Below are 27,826 nucleotides of genomic sequence, written 5' to 3' on the forward strand. Positions count from 1 at the left end.
GAACTTAATGTGCAAAGTCTGAGTCAGACTTCCCTGCTCCTGAGAACTGTTGTCAGTGATGGAGTTGATTGTGTTTTTATTTTTTTCCTCCCCCACCCAGCTTCACGTCCATTATGCAGGAAAGCATAAGGGCCAGTCCATCTATGGTAACTAAACTCAGAGCTACTTTCCTAAAGGTAAGGATGAAAGACATAAACATCAATCTTAAGTCAGTATTGAAAGTATAGCAAAATATTAGTCCAAATATTTTGAATCCAGAATGAGTAGAATAGTAAAATGACTCGCATCGGATATTTCAAAATAAATCCAGTTGGATGTAGTACTGTGTCCACCCCAGACATGTAAAATGTATGGGCTGGGCTACTGGTGGGACAGACCATGTTGGGGCAAAGCTAGCAGGAGGCGGGATCTGCCACAGAATTTGGGACCCTGCTGGACATAGCTGTTGGTAGTGGAGGGTGAGCAATGGTGGGACTGACACGGCCCCATTCACTCTGCAGCTGCTTGGTGTGTAGCTGCTTCCCCACCACCAATGCTAGTCCTACTGCCTCAGCCGCTGCTTGCCCAATGGCCTGGATTTAGCCTGCAAGAGCCCTGATATAGCTTGAGGTAAGGTGAGCTTGATGCCTCTGCTGTAGCCAGATACTTCATTCACATTAGAGTAGCCAGACATTTATTTGCTAGATGCACATTGCAGTTACCTACTGGAAGCACTGATATCTTCAGAGAATACAGTTGTGTTGCTGTGTGCACAGGTTTGAAAAGAAATGAAGGCAGCATGACAGAATGATGCAGTTTGTGCCATGATGAAGATCTGTCATCACTTAAGGAGAAGGCAGGGTAGATTTGCATTAGGGCTGTGCGAAGCTTTAGGTGCTGATTCAATTTGGAAGAGATTCGGCCTGATTCGGTGGCTGAATCTCCAAATCTAAATTGAAATGGAACCAATTAAAAGGTCCGAATCGATTTGGAGAGTTTTGATGATTTGGACGGTCCCTGCCCACTGCAGAAAGGAACTGGAGCTGGACTCAGAGCTGGTAAGTAGGGGCAGGGGAGAGGGGGCTGGAGATGGGGGGAGGCGACCATGAGGGGGGACCCCCGCCTGCTCCTCCAACCCCACCATGCCTGCCCTGCCTGCCCCAGCTCCCAGCACTTTGGGGAAAACAAAGTCCCGACTCACCGGGTGCTGCCAGGTGGGGGGCGATCCCCACTGGCCACCAGCTGCATGGGGGCTCTGCACAAGCCCCCTGCTGTCCCAGCCTCCCCACAGCTGCCCTGCCTGCCCCAGCTCTAGCCCTTTAAGGAAAAAAAAATGAGAAAACCCGTGGGACTCACTAGCTCCCGCAGCAGCCTCGGGGCTTCAGGGGACTCGTGCAGAGGCCCCCTGTCCCCCACCCTGCCTGGTAGCACCTGCTGAGTTGGGGCTTTTTTTTTCCAAAGAGTGGGAGCTGGGGCAGGCGGGTCAGCCATTGCTGGGCTGGAGAGCGGGTTGGGGGATGGGCCTGGGTGATTTGGAGATTCAGCCAAATCGATTCGGGACAATGATTCAAATCACCTAATCAAATCACTGCCCCCTGAATCAGCCGAATCCAAAATAAATACTAGCCGCTTCACACAGGCCTAATTTGCAACTTACAGACTATCTAAAACAGATGTACAGCATGAGCTTTCATGAGCCTGAGCTCACTTCGCCAGGTGCTGTGAAAGGACACGCACAAAGTAGTGTCAAATAGAGTAGTTTGAATACAAAAGACAGGAGAGGGAGGAGGGGGCAGTGCTGGGAGAGGTAAACAATTTATAAACCCATAGGGTCAAAGGGGTCAAAAAAACTAATCCAGGTAATGGAATAATAATCTGTAGTCCCTCTTTAGAGCACACTTAACACAATTCAGTATGTGGACAATTTCTTGTTCCACAATTTCTCTTTCAACTTGTTTTTTAAGGTTTAGTTGTCTTAAGAACAGCGACCCTGAGGTCAGTGCTGGAATGGCCAGGGAGGTTAGTGTTCTGCCACAGGCTTGTGTGTCTTTCTGGAACTGATGTCAGAGCAGTGTTCATTCATTCTTACATGTAGGGCTTGCCCTGGCTGTTCAAGGTAGACAGCACTGTAAATAGATGATGGCATATTTGACATTGGTAGAGGTGCAGGTGAATGAACCTCAGGTGTTTATAACCTGTGTTATTTGGTCTAGTGAAGATGTAGTCTGTGGTGATGAAGGGGCACAGCTTGCATTTGGATCCGTTGCAAGGCCTAGTGCCTTAAGTGACTTCTTGCTTGAGAAACACTGTTTGAGATTAGGGGACTGTTTGTAAACTAGGACAGGTCTGTCCCCCATGATGACCTTGAGACAGTCCTTTTCCAGGAGCAGTTGGAGGTCATTAGTGATTTGTTCAAGCTGGGAGCTGTAACAGATGACCAAAGGGATTCTCTTGTCCTTTTCTCGGGGTTGGTACTGCAGCATGCCAAAGTAAGGTTCAGTCTGGCCTTGTTGATTTTTGAATGGCTACAGTTTTGGGATTGTATCATAATAATAGGATCTCTGCTCTAGATCCTTAAAGCATGTGTTCTGGTCAGTGTGATCAAAGCAGATTTGGCTACAACATAGAGCTTGGCTGTAAATTTTGGATCTAGTAGTGTGCTTTTGATGGAAATTGGCATAAAGGTAGCTGTGGTGGTTTGTGGGCTCCAATACAGTGTGGTTGTTGCATATTCACCCCAAAACTGAGTTGCCTTTGGGGTTCACTGTATGGTATGCATTGATAGTCTCACAAATTAGATTTGCTCCTGTCATGTTTAGTTTCTTATTTGTAGCTAGTGTCAAGCTGGGTTTGATTTTGTCATTTTTGTTTCTGCATGTATTGTATTTTTTATATAAATGTACTTTTATAATTTCATGATGTAACTGAAGGATGATCAAATGAGGTATTTTGCACCAAGGTATCCAAGGCCTTGTCTGCCTTTAATGGGGAAATCAGCTCCTCTCTAGCAAACGTATCTGAGAGTACAGGAGCAAACCATCCTGATGTGCAGGAAGAGTAGCAAGTATAGCAGCAGAAAAGCTTGGCTTGGCAGGGAAGTTTTCAGTAAACAAAATCACAAAAAGGAAGCTTATAAGAAATAAGCTAGGGAAGCATACAAATAACTAGAGAAGAATATGAGAGCATTGCTCGGGCATGCAGGGATGAAGTCAGGAGAGCCAAAGCGCAATTGGAGTTGCAGCTAGCAAGGAATATGAAGGGTAACAAGAAGGGTTTCTATAAGTATGTTGGTAGCAAGAGGAGGATCAAGGAAAGTATGGGTCCCTTACTGAATGGGGGAGGCAACCTTGTGACAGAGGATGCAGAAAAGGCTGCAGTGCTCAGTGCCTTTTTCTCTACAGTCTTCACAGGCAAGGTCTGCTCCCAGACCACCACTGGGCAGCACAGTTTGGGGAGGACATGAGCAGACAACAGTAGTGGAAGAACAGGGTAGGGACTATTTAGAAAAGCTGGATGTATACAGGTCCATAGGGCCAGATGGGAGAGTGCTGAGGGAGTTGGTTGATGGAATGGCCAAGGGTGCTGAGGGAGTTGGTTGATGTGATTGCAGAGCCGCTGGACATCATCTTTGAAAACTCATGGCAATCAGGAGAGGTCCCGGATGATTAGAGAAGGGCAAACATAGTGCCCATATTTAAGAAAGGGAAAAAGGAGGATCCAGGGAAGACCAATCAGCCAGTCAGCCTCACCTCAGTTCCTTGGAAAAAATCATGGAGCAGATCCTCAAGAAATCCATTTCCAAGCACTTGGAGGAGAAGGTGATTAGGATCAGTCAGCATGGATTCACCAAGGGCAAGTCATGCCTGACCAACCTGATTGCCTTCTATGGTGAGATGACTGGCTCTGTGGTCAAACCATGGCTGGGTTTGTTGTAGTGGTAGCAATGCAGCTATCGCAGACCTCCACTAATGTCTAGAGTATTGCAGCATTAGTTTGTTAGAGAAGTGGAAGTTATTAAAGGCCTGATGACATTTCTCAAAAGATTTCTCCTCCTATGTCCATATGATGATGTCATGTACTTGAGGTATATCAGGGGGATGAGCAGACCGAGTCGAGTCAAGTCAAATCGGTCCCAAGGCCGCTGTGACCGTTGGGGCACCTTAGATGCTCTAGCAACCCTCTTCCACTCTACCCTGCATTCAGCTAGTTTTGTGCACGAGTGGACAGCTGCAGAGAAAATAGACTTCAATGTCTAAGTGAGCTCAGGCTTACAAAAGTTCATTTTATACCTCTCTGCTTTAGTTAGTCTGTAAAGTGCAAATCTACCCTTCCTTCTGCCTGACTTCAGACTAACATGACTATCACTTCAGAAGGACAGTTTTACTGTTACTGTAAGAATGAGAAAGACCTTAGGAGAACTGGGGGGGTGTGGGATATTGGAAGGATCACAAGACAAGGAAGTGTATTTCTTTTGCAATGAGTGAACTGCGGAACACTTGCGTGAGAATAAAAGGAATGTATATAATATTTTCTGCTATGTTAAATTTTTTCTTTTACATTAAATTTGCCAAAAGGAGAAACTATACTGTCCCTTGCTTTCAGCAGCAGCACATGATCCTGACTTGGGTTTTGGAGGATCATGAGGAGGAATTAAAGGTTTTTAAAATGAGTAGTGTATAGTGGGGAAAACAAAAGGAAGAAATTAAAATATAAACCTTATTTCTAGCTTGCTTCTGCACTTGACTTGCCACTGCTTCGTATTAATCAAGCAAACAGCCCTGATCTCCTCAGCGTGTCTCAATATTACTCTGGCGAGTTGGTATCCTATGTAAGAAAGGTAGGTATTTGCTGGGATTAAATTGTTTAATTCTTGAATTGCTTTTCATAAAACTTAAGGTTTTGTTTTAACTCAGAATTGCTTACTTCTATGAAGGTCCTGCAGATCATTCCAGAAAGCATGTTTACCTCCCTTCTCAAGATTATAAAGCTTCAGACGCATGATATAATTGAAGTGCCTACTCGCCTCGACAAAGAAAGGCTACGAGATTATGCTCAGCTCGGACCACGATATGAGGTGCAGTTAAACTTGGGAGCTCTGAAAAGCAGAATTTATAAGGGCCAAATTCCAATGTGGTGTAAGTAAGCACAGTTTAGTGAAAAACACCTGTATCACTAGTGGTGAACATGTCCACTAAGTAAGACTTAAAGCCGACCTAGTTTTGTAATGAGCAGTTTCAAGCTTTACTGCCAACTTCTCCAAAAACTCAAGAAGGGAATAGACAACATTTTAATGAGCCAGTGATCTTGGATCACCTTTGTAGTGAAAAGGCAAATCCCAGACATTAAGACCACTATAGGAGTTGGTGCCCTTATTCAAAATTGTACCTGAGACATCAAGGGCTGAATAAGCCAGCATGACCATGCCACCCTCTGTTCCTCAGAAGTGGAGGCAAGATCAATGCATGGTGATTTTGTGACAGAAAGGAAAACATATTCTGGATGTTGGGTTATGTGTTCTGGGGCTATAGGACTTCCTTTACCACTGCTGTCAGTCTGGAAACTTTCACAATAAATTAAAATTCATTTTCTCCTTGAAATAAAGGGGGGAAGAGGGAGTGCACAAGCAAACTTCTTTCTTAGCACTTTCAGGGATACTCAGAACTATATTGTTCCAATAGTGTCTACCAACACTCCTGAGTGGGACTTCCATGTGCAAACAGCCAGCATACAGACTAAAATCTAGGTACCTCATTAAGTCACTGCAGTTATTTGAGATTCTCTCAAAGACTGGCTGATGTCTGAAACCTGCGTTATTCTTTCTTAAATTATTTTAAATACTGCATGCCAGATTCAGATCTGTACCTGGAACAGACATTTTTTCTGAAACCCTCCTAATGCCTTTGAAGCAGACCGAATAGTGAGTATACAGACATTTCCAGCCAAAGAAGCACTTAAGAAATGGCCAAAATGCTTAAAAAATGATCCTCAGAAAAGGAAGGATGTTGTTGAAGTGATTCCTGAAGTGTCTGCATGCTCCAAAGTGCGACATGTCTGCAGCCTGCTTTTTTTCTACTTAGAGGCTTGTAGAGGAAGTGTGGGACAGAAAAGGTGGAAGTCAGGAACAGGCAATTGTGGGATTGCTGCTGTCAGAACTTGGTTAAATTACAAATACAGAAAAGAGCTCAGGAGCAGCAAATCAGAGGCATACCTGGAAGTTCAGCAGAGTTTGCAGGCTCAGACTGCCAGTGGGGGTGAGCCATAGAGATTTACAGCATAGGTGGTCAGCAGGTATGAGCTTCGGGGGGACCCTATCATTGTAGACATACCCTCACATAAATGGCATTCTACACATAAATAGTAAAAAGAGCCAGACATCTACTTGCCATTTATGCCTTTAGGAAATTGGTACCCTGTTTTTCCTTAAGCCTCGAAGGCTACGAACAGATGTTACTTTTGTCTTGGGGGAGAGACTTTTGTTCCAGGATCTTACGGGGACACACATCCATTGTCCTGCTTCAAGTTCCTCTGACATATACTGGATAAAATGTGCTGCCACTTTTTCCCCAGGCATCCTGTTGTAGCTCTGTGTGGTTATTGTGGTTCATCTGAGGGATAAGCCTATCAGACTGAGTTATCCCACTGGCCAGCTACTGGCGAAGGAGCAGCAATGCAGCTTGGAAGCGTAGTGTGTGTAAAGGACAGTGCTGCTGCTATTTCGATCTGGGTCAAACCCTGGGACAATCAGTCCTAGGTCAAACGAGACATCTGCTGATAGCTTAAGAAACACCTTTGGTTTGTTCTCTTGCTGTTTAAAATGCCAACCTGAATTTGTGGTAGAAAAACTCACACTGTTTGGGTGTATGGATAGGGTAATGTATAATGTTAAAACCACAAGTTTAAAGCATGAAAGGAAGTTTGTAATAAAAAAATAAGTTTGATGTGATGATTTTTGCAGTGCCTTTTACTTAAATCACTGTTTGACTCTAATGAATGGTATCCTCTTCCTTTCTCTGAAGGTTGCCAAGCTAACCCATGCTATTTCAATTTTCACGGAAGGTATTCTTATGATGAAGACTACTTTAGTTGGCATCATCAAGGTAATGTTATATGTTAAAGTGAATTAAATAAATGCAAGGCTGGTAGCATTTAAGCATAAAAAATCTATGCTTGTGCGTAATTCTGAGGGGAAAACAGAAGTAACAGCAAATAATTTAACTGAAATTTTCAAACTTTGGTACCTAGCTTTGGGAGCTGCACTCCGCTAAATCCCCTAAATCAGGGTTATTAAAGACATAATTATTGTGCAAATGCTTTTCATATTTAATGTTACCAGCAAATCCTAAACTAGAAACATCACTTATGGTTTGTAGGCTTTTGCCTTGTTTTCGGAGGTTTTTTCAATGTGGCATTTAGTGGGTTTTACAGCAAACATTGATCTGGTTAGCAAAGCCTAGAGATTCTTAAATTATAGAGTATGTTTCTTCTTTTGACAACATTCCTTTAAAGTCCACATGTTTTTAAAATTTAAACTTTAAGAGTAAAATAACAAATCTTAGTTAATTTTTAGCAAGGATTCCTTTTCATTATTGTCAGAGGCAAGTCACACAACAAATCATCATGAGCTTGAGAAGCACCTCATTTTATTTTTTCCTTTTCCTTTAAATAGAAAACCTGCAGGCTTGGTTTAGAGAAATCTCCAAACAAATAATGTCTCTAAATTATGATGATTCCACTGCAGCAGGCAGAAAAACTGTGCAACTAATACAGGCACTGGAAGAGGTAAGGAAAAAAAGTTGCAGTCATATGTTATAATAATCTTACATTGTCCTTTTAACTACATCAGAAAATGCTTTACAAACTTAAACATAATTATACAAATACAGGTCCTGATCTTGTAATCATGTCTTGATCTTGTAATCCATTCCACACGCTCTGCCCATGCAGATCTAATTGCAATTTAAGGGCTGTAATAGGAAATGCGTTATCCACTCCTTAATTTCAGTAGCTTCTGTGAAAAAATGGACCCATATTAAACAGCACTTGACCATATTACTTATCGTTTTAAGGAAGGATGAGAAAAGAGGAACACAAATGCAACTGAAATTGCAGGAGGATATATGAGGCAAATATCAATATCAGAACTTGCCCAGCGATCTGAACCAGACACTTTGCTGACAGATATGAAAAAATCAAAAACAGTACTTTACTGGGAGAGAAGGCACATTCATTTGATCTGGCTCCCCAGTGTCTATAGATCAGGCGTTTTAGCAGAGATTTTTGGCACTTTTATCTCAATCAGCTGTTACATAAAAGCACCAAAAAGCCCTGCTGAAGCGTCTGATCTATACAGACCCTGGATAAACCAGGACAAACTAACGCGGTGCCTCTTCTGGGCACGCGCCGCACTCGAGGTGGGGGCATGCTGAGCTGAAAGTTGAGCACCGGGTTTTTGGTTGGTTGGTTGTGTGGTTTTTTTGTTTTTTTTTTCCCCCCACATCTGTAAGCAGCCTTTGTTTCCCAGGATGCAAAAGATGCTTTGTCATAGTGCTTCGGTGTATGCTTCATGGTGTGAAAGTGCTTACTGGGTACAATTCCATGGAAAATAGTTATCAAAACTTGTCATATTTTATTAAGGAAAAATGTATATTTAGTACAGTAAAATCCCTGCTATCCTGACTAACTGGAATTTCCGGCTGGCCACAAGTGTGGGGGAGAGTTCGCACACAGCCACCACTGCTACCACCCACCACTCTGTGCTGCTGCCACTCCGTGTGCAGCCACTGCCACCCCTTCCCCGTCTCCCGCCACTCGCATCCATTTGGAAACCCATGCTTCTCAGGTAACCAGCATTTTTAGATACCCGGCAACCCCCCGCCCCCCAATTCCCCGCTCATTCTGGATAACAGGGATTTTACTATAGTTTTTTTCTTATCACCTGAATAAGCAAATAAGATGGTTTGATTTTGGTTTTGTTTTCTTACTCCAGGTTCAAGAATTTCACCAGCTGGAATCTAACCTACAAGTGTGTCAGTTTCTTGCTGACACCCGGAAGTTTCTCCATCAGATGATCCGAACCATCAACATTAAAGAAGAGGTCTTGATCACCATGCAGATAGTTGGGGATCTTTCTTATGCTTGGCAGTTGATTGATAGGTATGTAATCGGGTTTCTTCCCTTCATAATTTGAAGTTTATTGTTTTGCTCTCCTTATTTATCATTCCTGAAAGGACAAACACTCATTCAAAAGCAGTTGTGTGCATGTCAGTTCCTAGCTTTCTCCCAAAGTCCTAAGCATCACTGACTCGCAGTATGTAGTAAGCTGTAGTTTTTAAGGGCCCCATCGTATGAGAGACAAATATGCTCAACTACCCTCAACTTCACTGAGAATTATGGACCCATCTTTGGCCTGTTTATAAAGGACAGTCACCTTGTACTATTTTGCTTTCTAACCTTTCCTATTTATAACAGTTGTGGACATTTAAGTGGACCAAGGTTTAGTTTCTGACTTTTTCACAGATAGCACTGATTTTTCTTTCTTTATTTTTTCTTTCCTCTTTTTTATTTTTTTTCTTTTGTTCCTGGATTATTTTATTTGGACCCAAGCAAGCTTCCAAACAGCTGTCACATTAGGTTGTAACTGAGCTTGGCTGGCACCTCATTGGATGTTATTGACTTTCTGGAACTCTCATTGCCCCATTTATCTTAAAATGACTGAAGTGTCACGTGAAAGGCATTTCTTCAGGCCAGGTGCATCCCTGGTGTAACTCTACGAACTTAATGTGCAAAGTCTGAGTCAGACTTCCCTGCTCCTGAGAACTGTTGTCAGTGATGGAGTTGATTGTGTTTTTATTTTTTTCCTCCCCCACCCAGCTTCACGTCCATTATGCAGGAAAGCATAAGGGCCAGTCCATCTATGGTAACTAAACTCAGAGCTACTTTCCTAAAGGTAAGGATGAAAGACATAAACATCAATCTTAAGTCAGTATTGAAAGTATAGCAAAATATTAGTCCAAATATTTTGAATCCAGAATGAGTAGAATAGTAAAATGACTCGCATCGGATATTTCAAAATAAATCCAGTTGGATGTAGTACTGTGTCCACCCCAGACATGTAAAATGTATGGGCTGGGCTACTGGTGGGACAGACCATGTTGGGGCAAAGCTAGCAGGAGGCGGGATCTGCCACAGAATTTGGGACCCTGCTGGACATAGCTGTTGGTAGTGGAGGGGGAGCAATGGGGGGACTGACACGGCCCCATTCACTCTGCAGCTGCTTGGTGTGTAGCTGCTTCCCCACCACCAATGCTAGTCCTACTGCCTCAGCCGCTGCTTGCCCAATGGCCTGGATTTAGCCTGCAAGAGCCCTGATATAGCTTGAGGTAAGGTGAGCTTGATGCCTCTGCTGTAGCCAGATACTTCATTCACATTAGAGTAGCCAGACATTTATTTGCTAGATGCACATTGCAGTTACCTACTGGAAGCACTGATATCTTCAGAGAATACAGTTGTGTTGCTGTGTGCACAGGTTTGAAAAGAAATGAAGGCAGCATGACAGAATGATGCAGTTTGTGCCATGATGAAGATCTGTCATCACTTAAGGAGAAGGCAGGGTAGATTTGCATTAGGGCTGTGCGAAGCTTTAGGTGCTGATTCAATTTGGAAGAGATTCGGCCTGATTCGGTGGCTGAATCTCCAAATCTAAATTGAAATGGAACCAATTAAAAGGTCCGAATCGATTTGGAGAGTTTTGATGATTTGGACGGTCCCTGCCCACTGCAGAAAGGAACTGGAGCTGGACTCAGAGCTGGTAAGTAGGGGCAGGGGAGAGGGGGCTGGAGATGGGGGGAGGCGACCATGAGGGGGGACCCCCGCCTGCTCCTCCAACCCCACCATGCCTGCCCTGCCTGCCCCAGCTCCCAGCACTTTGGGGAAAACAAAGTCCCGACTCACCGGGTGCTGCCAGGTGGGGGGCGATCCCCACTGGCCACCAGCTGCATGGGGGCTCTGCACAAGCCCCCTGCTGTCCCAGCCTCCCCACAGCTGCCCTGCCTGCCCCAGCTCTAGCCCTTTAAGGAAAAAAAAATGAGAAAACCCGTGGGACTCACTAGCTCCCGCAGCAGCCTCGGGGCTTCAGGGGACTCGTGCAGAGGCCCCCTGTCCCCCACCCTGCCTGGTAGCACCTGCTGAGTTGGGGCTTTTTTTTTCCAAAGAGTGGGAGCTGGGGCAGGCGGGTCAGCCATTGCTGGGCTGGAGAGCGGGTTGGGGGATGGGCCTGGGTGATTTGGAGATTCAGCCAAATCGATTCGGGACAATGATTCAAATCACCTAATCAAATCACTGCCCCCTGAATCAGCCGAATCCAAAATAAATACTAGCCGCTTCACACAGGCCTAATTTGCAACTTACAGACTATCTAAAACAGATGTACAGCATGAGCTTTCATGAGCCTGAGCTCACTTCGCCAGGTGCTGTGAAAGGACACGCACAAAGTAGTGTCAAATAGAGTAGTTTGAATACAAAAGACAGGAGAGGGAGGAGGGGGCAGTGCTGGGAGAGGTAAACAATTTATAAACCCATAGGGTCAAAGGGGTCAAAAAAACTAATCCAGGTAATGGAATAATAATCTGTAGTCCCTCTTTAGAGCACACTTAACACAATTCAGTATGTGGACAATTTCTTGTTCCACAATTTCTCTTTCAACTTGTTTTTTAAGGTTTAGTTGTCTTAAGAACAGCGACCCTGAGGTCAGTGCTGGAATGGCCAGGGAGGTTAGTGTTCTGCCACAGGCTTGTGTGTCTTTCTGGAACTGATGTCAGAGCAGTGTTCATTCATTCTTACATGTAGGGCTTGCCCTGGCTGTTCAAGGTAGACAGCACTGTAAATAGATGATGGCATATTTGACATTGGTAGAGGTGCAGGTGAATGAACCTCAGGTGTTTATAACCTGTGTTATTTGGTCTAGTGAAGATGTAGTCTGTGGTGATGAAGGGGCACAGCTTGCATTTGGATCCGTTGCAAGGCCTAGTGCCTTAAGTGACTTCTTGCTTGAGAAACACTGTTTGAGATTAGGGGACTGTTTGTAAACTAGGACAGGTCTGTCCCCCATGATGACCTTGAGACAGTCCTTTTCCAGGAGCAGTTGGAGGTCATTAGTGATTTGTTCAAGCTGGGAGCTGTAACAGATGACCAAAGGGATTCTCTTGTCCTTTTCTCGGGGTTGGTACTGCAGCATGCCAAAGTAAGGTTCAGTCTGGCCTTGTTGATTTTTGAATGGCTACAGTTTTGGGATTGTATCATAATAATAGGATCTCTGCTCTAGATCCTTAAAGCATGTGTTCTGGTCAGTGTGATCAAAGCAGATTTGGCTACAACATAGAGCTTGGCTGTAAATTTTGGATCTAGTAGTGTGCTTTTGATGGAAATTGGCATAAAGGTAGCTGTGGTGGTTTGTGGGCTCCAATACAGTGTGGTTGTTGCATATTCACCCCAAAACTGAGTTGCCTTTGGGGTTCACTGTATGGTATGCATTGATAGTCTCACAAATTAGATTTGCTCCTGTCATGTTTAGTTTCTTATTTGTAGCTAGTGTCAAGCTGGGTTTGATTTTGTCATTTTTGTTTCTGCATGTATTGTATTTTTTATATAAATGTACTTTTATAATTTCATGATGTAACTGAAGGATGATCAAATGAGGTATTTTGCACCAAGGTATCCAAGGCCTTGTCTGCCTTTAATGGGGAAATCAGCTCCTCTCTAGCAAACGTATCTGAGAGTACAGGAGCAAACCATCCTGATGTGCAGGAAGAGTAGCAAGTATAGCAGCAGAAAAGCTTGGCTTGGCAGGGAAGTTTTCAGTAAACAAAATCACAAAAAGGAAGCTTATAAGAAATAAGCTAGGGAAGCATACAAATAACTAGAGAAGAATATGAGAGCATTGCTCGGGCATGCAGGGATGAAGTCAGGAGAGCCAAAGCGCAATTGGAGTTGCAGCTAGCAAGGAATATGAAGGGTAACAAGAAGGGTTTCTATAAGTATGTTGGTAGCAAGAGGAGGATCAAGGAAAGTATGGGTCCCTTACTGAATGGGGGAGGCAACCTTGTGACAGAGGATGCAGAAAAGGCTGCAGTGCTCAGTGCCTTTTTCTCTACAGTCTTCACAGGCAAGGTCTGCTCCCAGACCACCACTGGGCAGCACAGTTTGGGGAGGACATGAGCAGACAACAGTAGTGGAAGAACAGGGTAGGGACTATTTAGAAAAGCTGGATGTATACAGGTCCATAGGGCCAGATGGGAGAGTGCTGAGGGAGTTGGTTGATGGAATGGCCAAGGGTGCTGAGGGAGTTGGTTGATGTGATTGCAGAGCCGCTGGACATCATCTTTGAAAACTCATGGCAATCAGGAGAGGTCCCGGATGATTAGAGAAGGGCAAACATAGTGCCCATATTTAAGAAAGGGAAAAAGGAGGATCCAGGGAAGACCAATCAGCCAGTCAGCCTCACCTCAGTTCCTTGGAAAAAATCATGGAGCAGATCCTCAAGAAATCCATTTCCAAGCACTTGGAGGAGAAGGTGATTAGGATCAGTCAGCATGGATTCACCAAGGGCAAGTCATGCCTGACCAACCTGATTGCCTTCTATGGTGAGATGACTGGCTCTGTGGTCAAACCATGGCTGGGTTTGTTGTAGTGGTAGCAATGCAGCTATCGCAGACCTCCACTAATGTCTAGAGTATTGCAGCATTAGTTTGTTAGAGAAGTGGAAGTTATTAAAGGCCTGATGACATTTCTCAAAAGATTTCTCCTCCTATGTCCATATGATGATGTCATGTACTTGAGGTATATCAGGGGGATGAGCAGACCGAGTCGAGTCAAGTCAAATCGGTCCCAAGGCCGCTGTGACCGTTGGGGCACCTTAGATGCTCTAGCAACCCTCTTCCACTCTACCCTGCATTCAGCTAGTTTTGTGCACGAGTGGACAGCTGCAGAGAAAATAGACTTCAATGTCTAAGTGAGCTCAGGCTTACAAAAGTTCATTTTATACCTCTCTGCTTTAGTTAGTCTGTAAAGTGCAAATCTACCCTTCCTTCTGCCTGACTTCAGACTAACATGACTATCACTTCAGAAGGACAGTTTTACTGTTACTGTAAGAATGAGAAAGACCTTAGGAGAACTGGGGGGGTGTGGGATATTGGAAGGATCACAAGACAAGGAAGTGTATTTCTTTTGCAATGAGTGAACTGCGGAACACTTGCGTGAGAATAAAAGGAATGTATATAATATTTTCTGCTATGTTAAATTTTTTCTTTTACATTAAATTTGCCAAAAGGAGAAACTATACTGTCCCTTGCTTTCAGCAGCAGCACATGATCCTGACTTGGGTTTTGGAGGATCATGAGGAGGAATTAAAGGTTTTTAAAATGAGTAGTGTATAGTGGGGAAAACAAAAGGAAGAAATTAAAATATAAACCTTATTTCTAGCTTGCTTCTGCACTTGACTTGCCACTGCTTCGTATTAATCAAGCAAACAGCCCTGATCTCCTCAGCGTGTCTCAATATTACTCTGGCGAGTTGGTATCCTATGTAAGAAAGGTAGGTATTTGCTGGGATTAAATTGTTTAATTCTTGAATTGCTTTTCATAAAACTTAAGGTTTTGTTTTAACTCAGAATTGCTTACTTCTATGAAGGTCCTGCAGATCATTCCAGAAAGCATGTTTACCTCCCTTCTCAAGATTATAAAGCTTCAGACGCATGATATAATTGAAGTGCCTACTCGCCTCGACAAAGAAAGGCTACGAGATTATGCTCAGCTCGGACCACGATATGAGGTGCAGTTAAACTTGGGAGCTCTGAAAAGCAGAATTTATAAGGGCCAAATTCCAATGTGGTGTAAGTAAGCACAGTTTAGTGAAAAACACCTGTATCACTAGTGGTGAACATGTCCACTAAGTAAGACTTAAAGCCGACCTAGTTTTGTAATGAGCAGTTTCAAGCTTTACTGCCAACTTCTCCAAAAACTCAAGAAGGGAATAGACAACATTTTAATGAGCCAGTGATCTTGGATCACCTTTGTAGTGAAAAGGCAAATCCCAGACATTAAGACCACTATAGGAGTTGGTGCCCTTATTCAAAATTGTACCTGAGACATCAAGGGCTGAATAAGCCAGCATGACCATGCCACCCTCTGTTCCTCAGAAGTGGAGGCAAGATCAATGCATGGTGATTTTGTGACAGAAAGGAAAACATATTCTGGATGTTGGGTTATGTGTTCTGGGGCTATAGGACTTCCTTTACCACTGCTGTCAGTCTGGAAACTTTCACAATAAATTAAAATTCATTTTCTCCTTGAAATAAAGGGGGGAAGAGGGAGTGCACAAGCAAACTTCTTTCTTAGCACTTTCAGGGATACTCAGAACTATATTGTTCCAATAGTGTCTACCAACACTCCTGAGTGGGACTTCCATGTGCAAACAGCCAGCATACAGACTAAAATCTAGGTACCTCATTAAGTCACTGCAGTTATTTGAGATTCTCTCAAAGACTGGCTGATGTCTGAAACCTGCGTTATTCTTTCTTAAATTATTTTAAATACTGCATGCCAGATTCAGATCTGTACCTGGAACAGACATTTTTTCTGAAACCCTCCTAATGCCTTTGAAGCAGACCGAATAGTGAGTATACAGACATTTCCAGCCAAAGAAGCACTTAAGAAATGGCCAAAATGCTTAAAAAATGATCCTCAGAAAAGGAAGGATGTTGTTGAAGTGATTCCTGAAGTGTCTGCATGCTCCAAAGTGCGACATGTCTGCAGCCTGCTTTTTTTCTACTTAGAGGCTTGTAGAGGAAGTGTGGGACAGAAAAGGTGGAAGTCAGGAACAGGCAATTGTGGGATTGCTGCTGTCAGAACTTGGTTAAATTACAAATACAGAAAAGAGCTCAGGAGCAGCAAATCAGAGGCATACCTGGAAGTTCAGCAGAGTTTGCAGGCTCAGACTGCCAGTGGGGGTGAGCCATAGAGATTTACAGCATAGGTGGTCAGCAGGTATGAGCTTCGGGGGGACCCTATCATTGTAGACATACCCTCACATAAATGGCATTCTACACATAAATAGTAAAAAGAGCCAGACATCTACTTGCCATTTATGCCTTTAGGAAATTGGTACCCTGTTTTTCCTTAAGCCTCGAAGGCTACGAACAGATGTTACTTTTGTCTTGGGGGAGAGACTTTTGTTCCAGGATCTTACGGGGACACACATCCATTGTCCTGCTTCAAGTTCCTCTGACATATACTGGATAAAATGTGCTGCCACTTTTTCCCCAGGCATCCTGTTGTAGCTCTGTGTGGTTATTGTGGTTCATCTGAGGGATAAGCCTATCAGACTGAGTTATCCCACTGGCCAGCTACTGGCGAAGGAGCAGCAATGCAGCTTGGAAGCGTAGTGTGTGTAAAGGACAGTGCTGCTGCTATTTCGATCTGGGTCAAACCCTGGGACAATCAGTCCTAGGTCAAACGAGACATCTGCTGATAGCTTAAGAAACACCTTTGGTTTGTTCTCTTGCTGTTTAAAATGCCAACCTGAATTTGTGGTAGAAAAACTCACACTGTTTGGGTGTATGGATAGGGTAATGTATAATGTTAAAACCACAAGTTTAAAGCATGAAAGGAAGTTTGTAATAAAAAAATAAGTTTGATGTGATGATTTTTGCAGTGCCTTTTACTTAAATCACTGTTTGACTCTAATGAATTGTATCCTCTTCCTTTCTCTGAAGGTTGCCAAGCTAACCCATGCTATTTCAATTTTCACGGAAGGTATTCTTATGATGAAGACTACTTTAGTTGGCATCATCAAGGTAATGTTATATGTTAAAGTGAATTAAATAAATGCAAGGCTGGTAGCATTTACCATTTACCATTTACCATTTATTTAAGCATAAAAAATCTATGCTTGTGCGTAATTCTGAGGGGAAAACAGAAGTAACAGCAAATAATTTAACTGAAATTTTCAAACTTTGGTACCTAGCTTTGGGAGCTGCACTCCGCTAAATCCCCTAAGTCAGGGTTATTAAAGACATATTTATTGTGCAAATGCTTTTCATATTTAATGTTACCACAAAACTTTTTTTTTTTTAATTTTCTTCATCTGAAGAGAAACCGTTCTTCCTCTATTATGGCATCACTAATGATACCATTTTCAAGACAGTAGATACTTTTTAATTGTATTTTACTATGTTTCACATATTACCTGCCCCTTAAATCATACTGTATGAGTCTAAGCAAAGTTTGAACTTAGGACATGCACTTCTCCAAGGTGTTGCATAGTCCTTTTCTATAGCTTAAGTAATTACTTTTTAAGGAGAATCGGTTTCCTAGAAAGATAGTGTGCTTTTATGTGTTTTTTAGATGAATTATTTTTTTGGACTTTCTTGGAAAAAAATATTTCTTTTACCTAGGTGGATCCAAAGCAGTTGTTAGAGGATGGAATAAGGAAGGAGCTAGTAAAACGAGTAGCTCTGGCTCTTCACAGAGGACTCATCTTTCACCCTAGAGCAAAGGTGCCGTACAGTTAGATTTGATTTTGTTACATTCCATTCAGGAACTTAACTGGACTCTCTTGCCCTGGAACTTTTTAAAAATAATGTCTAGCACTATGAACCAAGGTTTGTGTATTGTATATACGAGTACACCTTTGAACTTCTTAAGGGTACAGTAATTTAAAATGCTTTATTTGAAATTAAAAAACAGCTAACTTAGATGACAAAACAAGAGAAGTGATGAAGGTAGATATAATTAACAGAAAGGGAAAAAAAATCCTCCTTTCTTCATTGCTGAACTCAGGATTGGCAAGTATTGTGTTTTCCTGTGACAGGTGGCAGTGATACACATAAGCCAGTTTAAAGAGTATCTAAGAAATACAGTTCCCTGAGCTCTAAGTACTAGTCATGTACTCAGCTTCACAGACATAGAAGCTCGGCGCTGCACATGAGCCTTGGAAATTTGAAACATTTCTGTTTATGCTATAATCTTTGTTAATGACCCAAGACCTCAAATAACCCTTGATAAGTTGTTTTTTGGGGGTTTTTTTAAGTATTTTGGTTCAGGGCCTCCTATGCCATGTGGATGGGCACACAGTGAAACCTTAACTAGATCAGGGCTCTGCCTGTGATAGGTTGATTCCCATTATAGCAGTTAGGAATATTAATCATTGCTATTCCTTTTGCATCCTGCATCTCCTGGACCTGTAGCCTTTTTTTTTCTAATTACCCTTTCTACAGCCAAGTCAATTAAGACCAAAACTGAAAGACATGGCAGCTACAATGGATGGGTACCATCGATCTTTTGAGTACATTCAGGACTATGTCAACATTTATGGTTTAAAGATTTGGCAAGAAGAAGTGTCTCGCATTATCAACTACAATGTAGAACAGGAATGCAACAACTTCCTAAGAACAAAGGTACAAACATGCTGCTTATTCAAAAATTGATTAAGAAAGCTCATAAGTGTCTTTAAATTTGGTTATAGTGCCTGTCAGTGAACATACATGATGGATTATGTCTGCTCCTGCCAGAGAAAATTACACGTTATCATTGTACAGTAAAACCTCTGTTATCCGGCATCCCCTGGGAATGGCGGATGCTGGATAACAAAACATGCCAGTCAATTGAGTGGCCCGGGCCACCACTTCTCCCACCACATCTGGGGCGTCCTGCTGCCCCTCCTGCGAGCCCCACGGGACAAGAAGGCGGGCCCCACACAGCCTGCTATGCCCCTGGGCTGTGGGGGCTAGGCAGCGCAGGCTGCTTTGCCCCAGGCCATGGGGGCTTGGAGAAACCAGAAGTGCCACGGTGGAGAAACCGAAGTGCCACCCCACCCTCTAGATCTATTTTTTTTTTCAAAGTTGCTTGCCTTTGTTCATGAAAGCTCTGTTCTTTCCTTCTCTTTTTCTTTTGCGTAATCTTCTATTTTCTGTTTTTAATTAAGAATTCTTTTGAAGCCAAGTTGAAAAGGGCTGAGGGTAATGTTTTAAAATTATTCTAAAATGTTTTTCAGATCCAAGACTGGCAGAGTATTTACCAGTCTACTCATATTCCAATCCCTAAATTCACCCCTGTAGATGAATCGGTAACATTTATCGGTCGGCTTTGCAGAGAAATACTGAAAATCACAGACCCAAAGTGAGTATCAGAAGTCATAAACTGCATCATTCCAATCTCTTTGAAGCGCTAAAAAATGTTCTCCCTTGAAATAAATACATATTTTGCTTGTTATCTTTTCTTTGTCACTATCATCATCCAGTGTTTAACTACTAAGAACAAAAAATCATCCAGTACCTTTAAGATTAGTCTAGAATACCTGATTGAGGTGGTGGTTGTTGGTTTTGGTTCAATTTTTACCAAAAATGTTATAACGTGTTAGCCAATTGGGGTCATATGAACTAAATAAAGATGACAACCCAGTGAAGAGGAGAGCACTACTAGTTCACTGCAGCTGTTTTCTCCAACATTTATCAAAGTTAATTTCTTATTATAAAAATATCCCATAGTTTTTCCTAAGATGTTATTTGTGTTTAAATTTTCTTTTAGAGTCACGTGTTACATTGATCAAATGAACACATGGTATGATAACAAAACTCACCTGGAGGTAACCAACAGCCGCCTCTTCTCAGAGATCCAAGACACTTTAGGCACCTTTGGTCTGAATGGTTTGGATAGATTGCTCTGTTTCATGATTGTGAAGGAGCTGCAGGTAACCTTTGAGTTTCTACTTTATTCATGAATGTTGAGTTTTACTGCCCAGTAATATTTTTAAAGGAATAACCATTTTGATTGATCTGTCACTTTAAGTGTCTTGCCAATCCTTTTATAAAAGTTTCGCATAAAAAAAATTGAGCCCAAATGTTCATTTTTTCACATACAAAAAGCCCTCAGATTTGAAACGTTAAAAGTTGTTCTAGCTGCTTCTTCCCCGTAAATTGCCCATTTAATCTACTGTTTAACCAGCACTCACTCAAAAGGAGTACAGTTTTCATGGCCAGGTGTAGGTTAATGGGGACTGTATGCCTGTATAAAGAGCTAGATGATTTATGCCTAGAGTGGTGTATTTTCTTTCTTTTTTTATTTTTACCTAACATAAGTAAGAAAGTATCCATTCTGTATAATTCCTTTTCTGACCAAGTCAGCACTTGAAACACAAACTTTGTTTCATGACTCTAAAACGGCTTAAATGAATGCTATATTCTGGGAAGAAATAAAAGAGACAGAGTATAGGTGAAGTGGTTTTTGCTTAAATGTGAAATGAAGTAAGCACATGGTTGATGCCTTCTATATTAATCACTGATGCAAGCATCAGGCTACCATCATAGTACAAAATAACAGTTAGTGAGAAACATACAGATTCATGCTGGAATTATTCAGCTCTGTGTCTCAGAGAGATTTCCTACCCTGCTCCTGTTCTAATAATAAAATTGCCATTGAACTCACTACAATAAAGCATCCTGCATGCTACCAGGATAAAGCATCAGTCTGCATGTGTTTCTTTTTAGAATTTCCTCAGCATGTTTCAGAGACATATACTCAGGGACAGAACAGTACAGGAAACATTAAAAGCTCTTATGAATGCTGTCAGTCCAGTCAAAGGAATTGTAGGTAAGTACCTGAGATGTAGACTTCAAGAAAGCTATTGTTAAAGGATCTCCAGGTATGCTTACTTATTTTTATGTTTTGCCACAGCAAACTCTAGCAAAATTTATTCTGCAGCAGTTGCCAAAACTCAGAAGATCTGGGCTGCATATCTGGATGCCATAATGAAGGTACAGTTGTTTAAAGAATTATGAGTTACTATTGTACAAAGTGCACATCAAGTCATATGATCTCTATTACATATTTTAATCTAAAAGTTGAATCTGCAGTTATCATACATCCCCTTGTGTACCTCTAACGCATTATAATGCATTGAGCAAAACTGGACCTGGGCAGCGCAGGGGTGGAAGATCTCTAAGTAACCCAAGAAGATGTATAGTATGATAATAGTACTTTTAAATGATTGTAGTTGTATTTCCAAAGTAATGCAGGGGAAAAGAAAAGAAACCAAGCAGTTATTTTGTCCCCTTGTGAACATTTATGATAGTTAGGCAATATTTCAGCATTTGGAATAAATGACACGACAATGAGATTGGATGACATGCACAACTGGTTGGATCTCGTGTATCAAATTTCTTTTTGCCTTGTCTTCTTTCTGCTATCTTTGTATATCCCCAGGCAGTACACAGCACAGCTTAAGTGCAGGATCAGAGTTAGGGGGAAAATGGTCCTTCGTACTTTCACTGTGTTAAGAAATGATCCTCTGCATAGGAACACTCTCAAATCTTATCAGGTTTCTATCCAAAGCTGTTGTGTAATGTAGCTGCTTTGCTGCATCAAAAAAATTATAGTTAACCTAAAAGATGGTATAATTTTAGTGGTAGACAAATGCTTGATAAAATAGTATGTATTATAAATTAATGCATTAGTTTAGCAAACATTTGCCCATCACAGAAATGGTATGTGTGTGTATGAGTGTCTGTTTTTTGCATATATATGATTCATTTGTGGATATATAATAAATATATAAAGCAGTTAAGTCCCCCTCGATATACAGCCTTATACAACTGTAAATTGTTACAATCAATCTTTTTTTTTCATTGTTTTGAAAAAAAAAAATTGTTAAACTTCTTGTTTTCATGGTATTTTTTTAACAGGTTGGTCAAATGCAGATTTTAAGACAACAGATTACCAATGAATTAAATTACTCCTGCAGGTTTGACTCCAAGCATTTGGCAGCTGCTTTGGAAAATCTCAATAAGTAAGAAGCAAAATTCATTGAAGAGCAGCCTGTATCATTGCAATGTTAATTGTTGTGACACGAGCTAACTTGAGGGAAATGAATCCAAATGCAGGCTAAGTTTTTAAATTTCAGATTCAGATAAAATTCAGGAATAAAATCATTCAACGATCAATGAAAGGATGCCTTTTAATGTCTTTAGCATGTGAACATACCTAAAACTCCAATCGGATTTGGAAATAAAATCAGTCAAATTGTATAAAATTCACCAAATTCTACACTTTTATTTACCCCTTCTTATTGGACAGCTCATGGCATGTGCTGTGCCTGGAATACAGGGGTGCCTATACATGAGCGCAGAGGCTACTCCAGCGCGCTGGAATTCCAGCACGTCAGAGCAGATTTGATTAATTGAGTCTGCTGGAGCATGGCAATTGCTGCATTCCAGCGGCTTTCTGTGTGTTGTATAGCATTGAACAAGTTTTAGTTCAAGCACATCCACCGCCATTTTTAAATGCGGGGATGCTGATATACAAGATGCAGTGGCACTTTAATTAAACCAGCTCTCGAGCTTCTCTAATTAAAGCACTGCCCCCCACACACGCACACCTGTGGAGCACATGTAAAAGTACCTAGTAAAATGGGCATCCAAAAAAATTAACAGCAGTATTTATTTTATTATTGTTGTTCTTATCAATTTCTAAAGAAAACTTTTGTAGGAAACTTGTTTCTTCGTGTTAGCAGGATTTCTCTTTCTCAACTGAAATGTATAGTATTAGCCTTGAGGATGATATAGAGGCATAGAAATTGACGAGGAAAAATTTGAAAAATTGGGATTATTTAGATGAGAGAGTAGACGGGATTGGATAAATGCAGAAAGGAGTGTCATAAAGAAGATATTTGTTATGTGTGCCTATGGGGGATGGGGCAAAACAAGAAATAATGGACTTAAATGACAGCAAGAGGATTTAGATTGGATGCTGGAAATAAATTTCTATCTATGAGGGTGGTGAAGTACTGGAAGGGATTATTGTGAAATCACCATCACTGGAAGTTTTTAAAGGCAGGTTAGACAACCATTTGCCTGGGATAGTTTAGAAAAGGATGATTCTGCTGTGAACAAAAGGTTTGAAGGAGTTGGATTAGATAATGTCTTGAGATCCCTTCTGGCCTTAGTTTTTCTTTTACTATCACAATTGAATTAACCACTTTCAAATCAAAATGTCTCTCTTTGGCATTTAGAGCAGTCTTGGCTGACATTGAAGCCCATTACCAGAATCCATCATTGCCTTACCCAAAAGAAGAAAACACACTTTTGTATGAAATCACTGCCTATCTAGAAGCAGCAGGCATTCGTAACCCATTGAATAAGGTCAGAGTCATACTTTCCTGTGAGATCTGCCAATGTGTCAGATTATGACCAAAACCATTTTATTGTTGTTATCTTTCCAGAAAACTTGAATTTGGTTAGCAATTGTTCTTTTATACATGTATTTGTGTGTGTGTGTGTGTGTATATATGTGTGTATATATATATATATATATATATATATATATGTATTTTATTTACTTATTCTAATATTATAAAAGCCTAAGTCTTTCTTTAATGCTTTATTCACGCTCTGATTGGCTGATGGAAACAGCCAATCAGAGTGCTCCAAGCATGGGGGAGCGCTGCCATAATTCTGAAGCTGCGCCGAGGACCAGACAGCATGGGGCATTAGGTGGCGGCACTCCGTCCCTCCTTTCCTTCCCCCCGCGCCCCGTCATTCTCGACGGGCGATTGGCTAGTATAAGATAATACTTATGCATAAATGCATTGTGTATATAATATATATTTATAAAATATACAGTGTGTGTGTGTGTGCGCACGTATACATGTATATATATTCTGACACAAACAAGCTCTGTGGTGTTTTGTGTTTGTCTTCAGCTATTGCAGATACAAACATGTTAATCTGCTTTTATGTTAACTATGTAAAAACTATTGTGTTTTCCTTTCCTTTCCAGATATACATAACAACAAAGCGGCTGCCTTATTTCCCCTCTGTCAACTTTCTGTTCCTGATTTCCCAGTTGCCCAAACTGCAATATAACAAAAATCTAGGTATTATATGAATTGCTGTTATATAAATAGAACAAGTACATTTAAGTGTATACAAACTTTTCATATCCTCACTTTGGCTTCTGACAGATTCACTATCCCATTTGTAACTTACAATTTAGGTGTACTTTTTCAAATATGATAAAGTGGTATGAGACTGGTTCCTAAATTTTTAGTCATATCTTTATGCACAAAACCAAGCTCAAGAAATAGAATATACAAGATCCAGGTGCTTGATGCCCAACTTGCAGTACTGTTCCTCATTTCATGCAGTTAAATTATTTGCTGTGAAAAAAATATGGATTGCCACATTTGTTTGTAAGGAATCTGTATAATGAAGAAGAACCCAGATCATTCATATCTGGGGCGCTCACAAGTTACTTAGTTCAAAACAGGTTGCTGCATTAAGAAATAGTTGTTCAGCTGTTAACTGTGGCTTTTGCATCAAAGTACACTGTTTCTCCGATCAAGTAGAGTTCATCAGTCATTCCACACAACTCATCTAAGAAACAGTACTGTAAAAGCGGCAAACAGGTGTAGCATCTTAGTAGTGCACCTCCATATACCCCCAGAGGTCCCTTGTGAGGCACCAAACGTGAGGCAGAGCTTTCAGGATTTGGAGTGGCTGGGCTTGGATTTGACTTGAAGGATTTGATACCCCCAATATATGCATGTCTGATTCAGTTAGTTATAAGTTCCATCTCTTCCCTGCCTTTTGCCTAACTTCAGACTAACATGGACTAACCTCTGCTCATGAAAAACAAGCAAAGGCCTGATATAAAGCCTTTTGTGAATATAAACCATAGTTTAGCTCTGATATTAAGGATGTGTTCTGCTTTATCAAAAAGAGGGGAAAATGTTTTGTTTCCATATAGGAGTAGTGTGCAGAAAGCCAGCAGACCAAATTGACTGGCTCCCGTTGGTGCTTGGGCTCCTCACGCTGTTGAAACAGTTTCATTCACGATACACGGAACAGTTCCTGGCTCTGATTGGTCAGTTTATTCGCTCAACGATGGAGCAGTGCACAAGGTATGGAGTTCTCACTTTTCTTACTGCTTATTTTGTTAGGCTTCAAATTAACTTTTGCAGTCATTTTTAAGAGTATGCCTCTTCGTAATTCAAGTGTTACATCAAAGTATGCCATTCTTGTAAAATTGCAAAATATGTTGACCAACCTGAATAAATAGCTTAGCACTTCCTAATATTTTACTTATGTAAGTAGCTGATCAAAACCACCATGTCTAGAGGCCTGAGGTTCATTAATGTGTATGTGTTAATAATAGCCAGAAGATACCAGAAATGCCTGCCGATGTAGTGGGTGCCCTTATGTTCCTGGAAGATTATGTTCGTTACACAAAGTTACCCAGAAGGGTAAGTAAGAGAACTCTGATTTCAATTTGGGACTTAGAGGAGCATTAATACTAATATAAGAGGGATTGACATAAAAGCCAATTAAATAACACTGGTTTTTACACTAAGTGAGGATATGGTGAATTTTCTACTGTTAGTCTAAGATACCTGTGTGTCAACTTGTATTTTATGTTTAGTCCTTACATTTTCCTGTCCTTAGTTTTTAATGGAAATCTAGAGTTGGGTGATCTGCATAATAGATTGTTTTCCTCCCTTTAGGGAGGACTCTGCACATTTTTATCTGTTCTACTGACTTACACGGTTAAAAGAACTAAATCTGCTTTATGCTGTTGTGTGTAGTAGGTGTTATTTCTAGCAGTTTCCTAATATTCATTTGCTCTGGACCAGGAATTGTGAATAAGTTGCACTGAGTCCTCCAAGGGCTTGTCTGTGCTATGACAGTGGCTGGTCCTGCTGAGGATGGGACCAAGTATATCCCAAACCTCTAGGCACACTCCAGATCCCAAAGTAGATCTGTGGAGCTACTCCAGGCTCATGCCTCTGCACCCACTCTCCAGCACTTGGGCTTTGGCATGCCCAAGAGCAGCCACTGGGGGCAAGCCTGAACTAGCCTTGCGGAAGAGCTTTCAGGCTTGGATTATGAACACCAGTGTGGGTGGCTGGGTAAGCACAGGCAGGGGATGCTCAACCCCACCCTTGCCAAGGCCGGTCACTGCCTCAGTACAAGCAAACCTTGAGGTGCTCAGCACAAAGCTGCTGAAAGAACACGTAAAGCTGCTATTCAGTGGGAGTGCATCATTAGAAATCCTTTTAATTTATACCTTCGATAGGGTATGCATGTATGTCACAGACCCATGGCTTTGTATAATTGCCCTCATATCTGTTGTCATTCTCACTTACAAATGCTTATCCTTCTTATTTATGGACCCCTGGAGAAGCCAATTTGTATCCTAGAGCTGATCAAAAAAAGTGAAATGGTGGTTACAAGACATTTTTTCAGTCTTGAAAACAGATGAAATGTGGGATGCTTTGGCTTCTATCTAGAAGCAGGGGTTTATCAATATGTTCTGTACATGGCAAAACAAGCCCTCTAGTTGCAGATTTTTCATCAAGAAAATAAACAGTCTCCTCTGGCTTTTCACATGAGAAGTCATGATAATTTGGGCCCACTAAGGTTCACTTTATATCACGACAATAAGCATATTTATCCTAGTGTACAGTTACGCATTTGGCCAAACTTGTATTTGTCAAACCATTTGGTATAGATTGTAACACAATCAGCAAGATGAAAAGTTAAAGAAAGTTACTGTTCCTGAAAAAGGGCACTGCTAAGTGATGCTTGCGGGTAAAAGACTGGGGAAATGTAGGTTCAGATTCTCTCCTGTTTCAATTATTTTGTGATGCCAGCTGAGAAGTTTTGATGTTTGGGTTTGAGGAGGCAGAACGAAAATTGCTTGTGTTCCAGACTTAATTATTGAATGATGTTTCAGTGGGTTGATAGTCAGGTAGTTTAAGTTAAAAAGCCCACTGGTCTGCTCAGACTTAAACTGAGGCTATAGTTTCCCAACATTGTGCCCTTCCTTCCCCCCCCAGTTATGCATCAAGTAATCACTTCGGAAAAGAATCTGGGTCTTTAAGTATATGAAGTAGACTCTAGGTAGCTCACATAGGTCTGTGTGACCCTCCACCAATTAACATGTGATTATCTCTCGACAGTGTTTGCTGTATTTATGGCTGAATATGGCTATCAAAAATTGACTTCATTCTTCTCCATTTCTGTTAGGTTGTTGAAGCACATGTGCCTAGTTTCATTATTGATGAATTCAGGACTGTTCTGTGAACATGGAAAAAGACTGAGCCTTCCTGCAAGTCCAAAGCCACTGGGTGGGTGGGGATGTGGAAGAAAAGAGCACTTCACAACTGTATTTTCTGCGTTTTGGGGCAATATCTGTTGCAACTGTTTGAACAAAATGTAACCATGCACACTAGTCTGTATAACTAATGTTGTTTAATCACCATGGTATCATCCAGTTTCTGTCGCATCCAAACAACAGTGCCCTTTTTTACTACATCTTATAAATGCTATATGTAATTGTTTATGTATAAAATCGCTTAGTTTTATGTTCAGAAAAACTGTTTATGGACATTTGATTTTTGTATCACAAATAAAGCAATAACAGAAAGTAAAGGGCATGAATTATGTGCGCAGATGACTCTGTACCAGTTTTCCCACTCAGAACTCTCACCAAGGTGAACTCACAGCAGCGGAGGAGCCTGGGCCTGTTCTTGCACCGCTGAAGTCACTGACAACATAGGTGGGTCTCTAGTCTACCAGTCTGAGCAGTGACAGCAACCTGCACTTCTCCAGTGTCAGACTCTTATCTGGATTTAAAGATAAATGATAGTCCAACCAAAAGCTAAAAAACTTCTGTCCTTTATTTCCCACCTCCTCCACCCCCTTTTCCATTGGGGTTAGTCTTGCCATTACAGAACTATACCATCACAGCCCATTCCTTACTGGGAATCCTATCTGAGGATACTGAAGAACCTATCCGAGTCC

At 41.4% G+C, this 27,826-nt stretch overlaps 1 protein-coding gene across 1 annotated transcript in view; it reads left to right on the plus strand.

Annotated features, from left to right (window-relative positions):
- Positions 1–27,459, plus strand: part of WASHC5 (WASH complex subunit 5) — a 47,609-nt gene extending 20,150 nt beyond the window's left edge. Inside the window, exons 14-29 of the mRNA XM_014525279.2 lie at positions 101–176; positions 4,706–4,816; positions 4,913–5,053; positions 6,996–7,076; positions 17,426–17,527; positions 18,248–18,427; positions 19,024–19,148; positions 19,557–19,719; positions 20,516–20,618; positions 20,703–20,782; positions 21,710–21,813; positions 23,035–23,164; positions 23,802–23,898; positions 24,771–24,924; positions 25,179–25,266; positions 27,050–27,459. Of these exons, the coding sequence (XP_014380765.1) occupies positions 101–176; positions 4,706–4,816; positions 4,913–5,053; positions 6,996–7,076; positions 17,426–17,527; positions 18,248–18,427; positions 19,024–19,148; positions 19,557–19,719; positions 20,516–20,618; positions 20,703–20,782; positions 21,710–21,813; positions 23,035–23,164; positions 23,802–23,898; positions 24,771–24,924; positions 25,179–25,266; positions 27,050–27,106 (1,792 nt within the window). The 3' untranslated portion in view covers positions 27,107–27,459. The remainder of the gene's footprint in view (positions 1–100; positions 177–4,705; positions 4,817–4,912; positions 5,054–6,995; positions 7,077–17,425; positions 17,528–18,247; positions 18,428–19,023; positions 19,149–19,556; positions 19,720–20,515; positions 20,619–20,702; positions 20,783–21,709; positions 21,814–23,034; positions 23,165–23,801; positions 23,899–24,770; positions 24,925–25,178; positions 25,267–27,049) is intronic.
- Positions 27,460–27,826: the final 367 nt, after the last annotated feature.

The sequence above is a fragment of the Alligator sinensis genome, unplaced genomic scaffold (genome assembly GCF_000455745.1).
Source record: "Alligator sinensis unplaced genomic scaffold, ASM45574v1 scaffold1119_1, whole genome shotgun sequence".
Classification (NCBI taxonomy): Eukaryota; Metazoa; Chordata; order Crocodylia; family Alligatoridae; genus Alligator; species Alligator sinensis.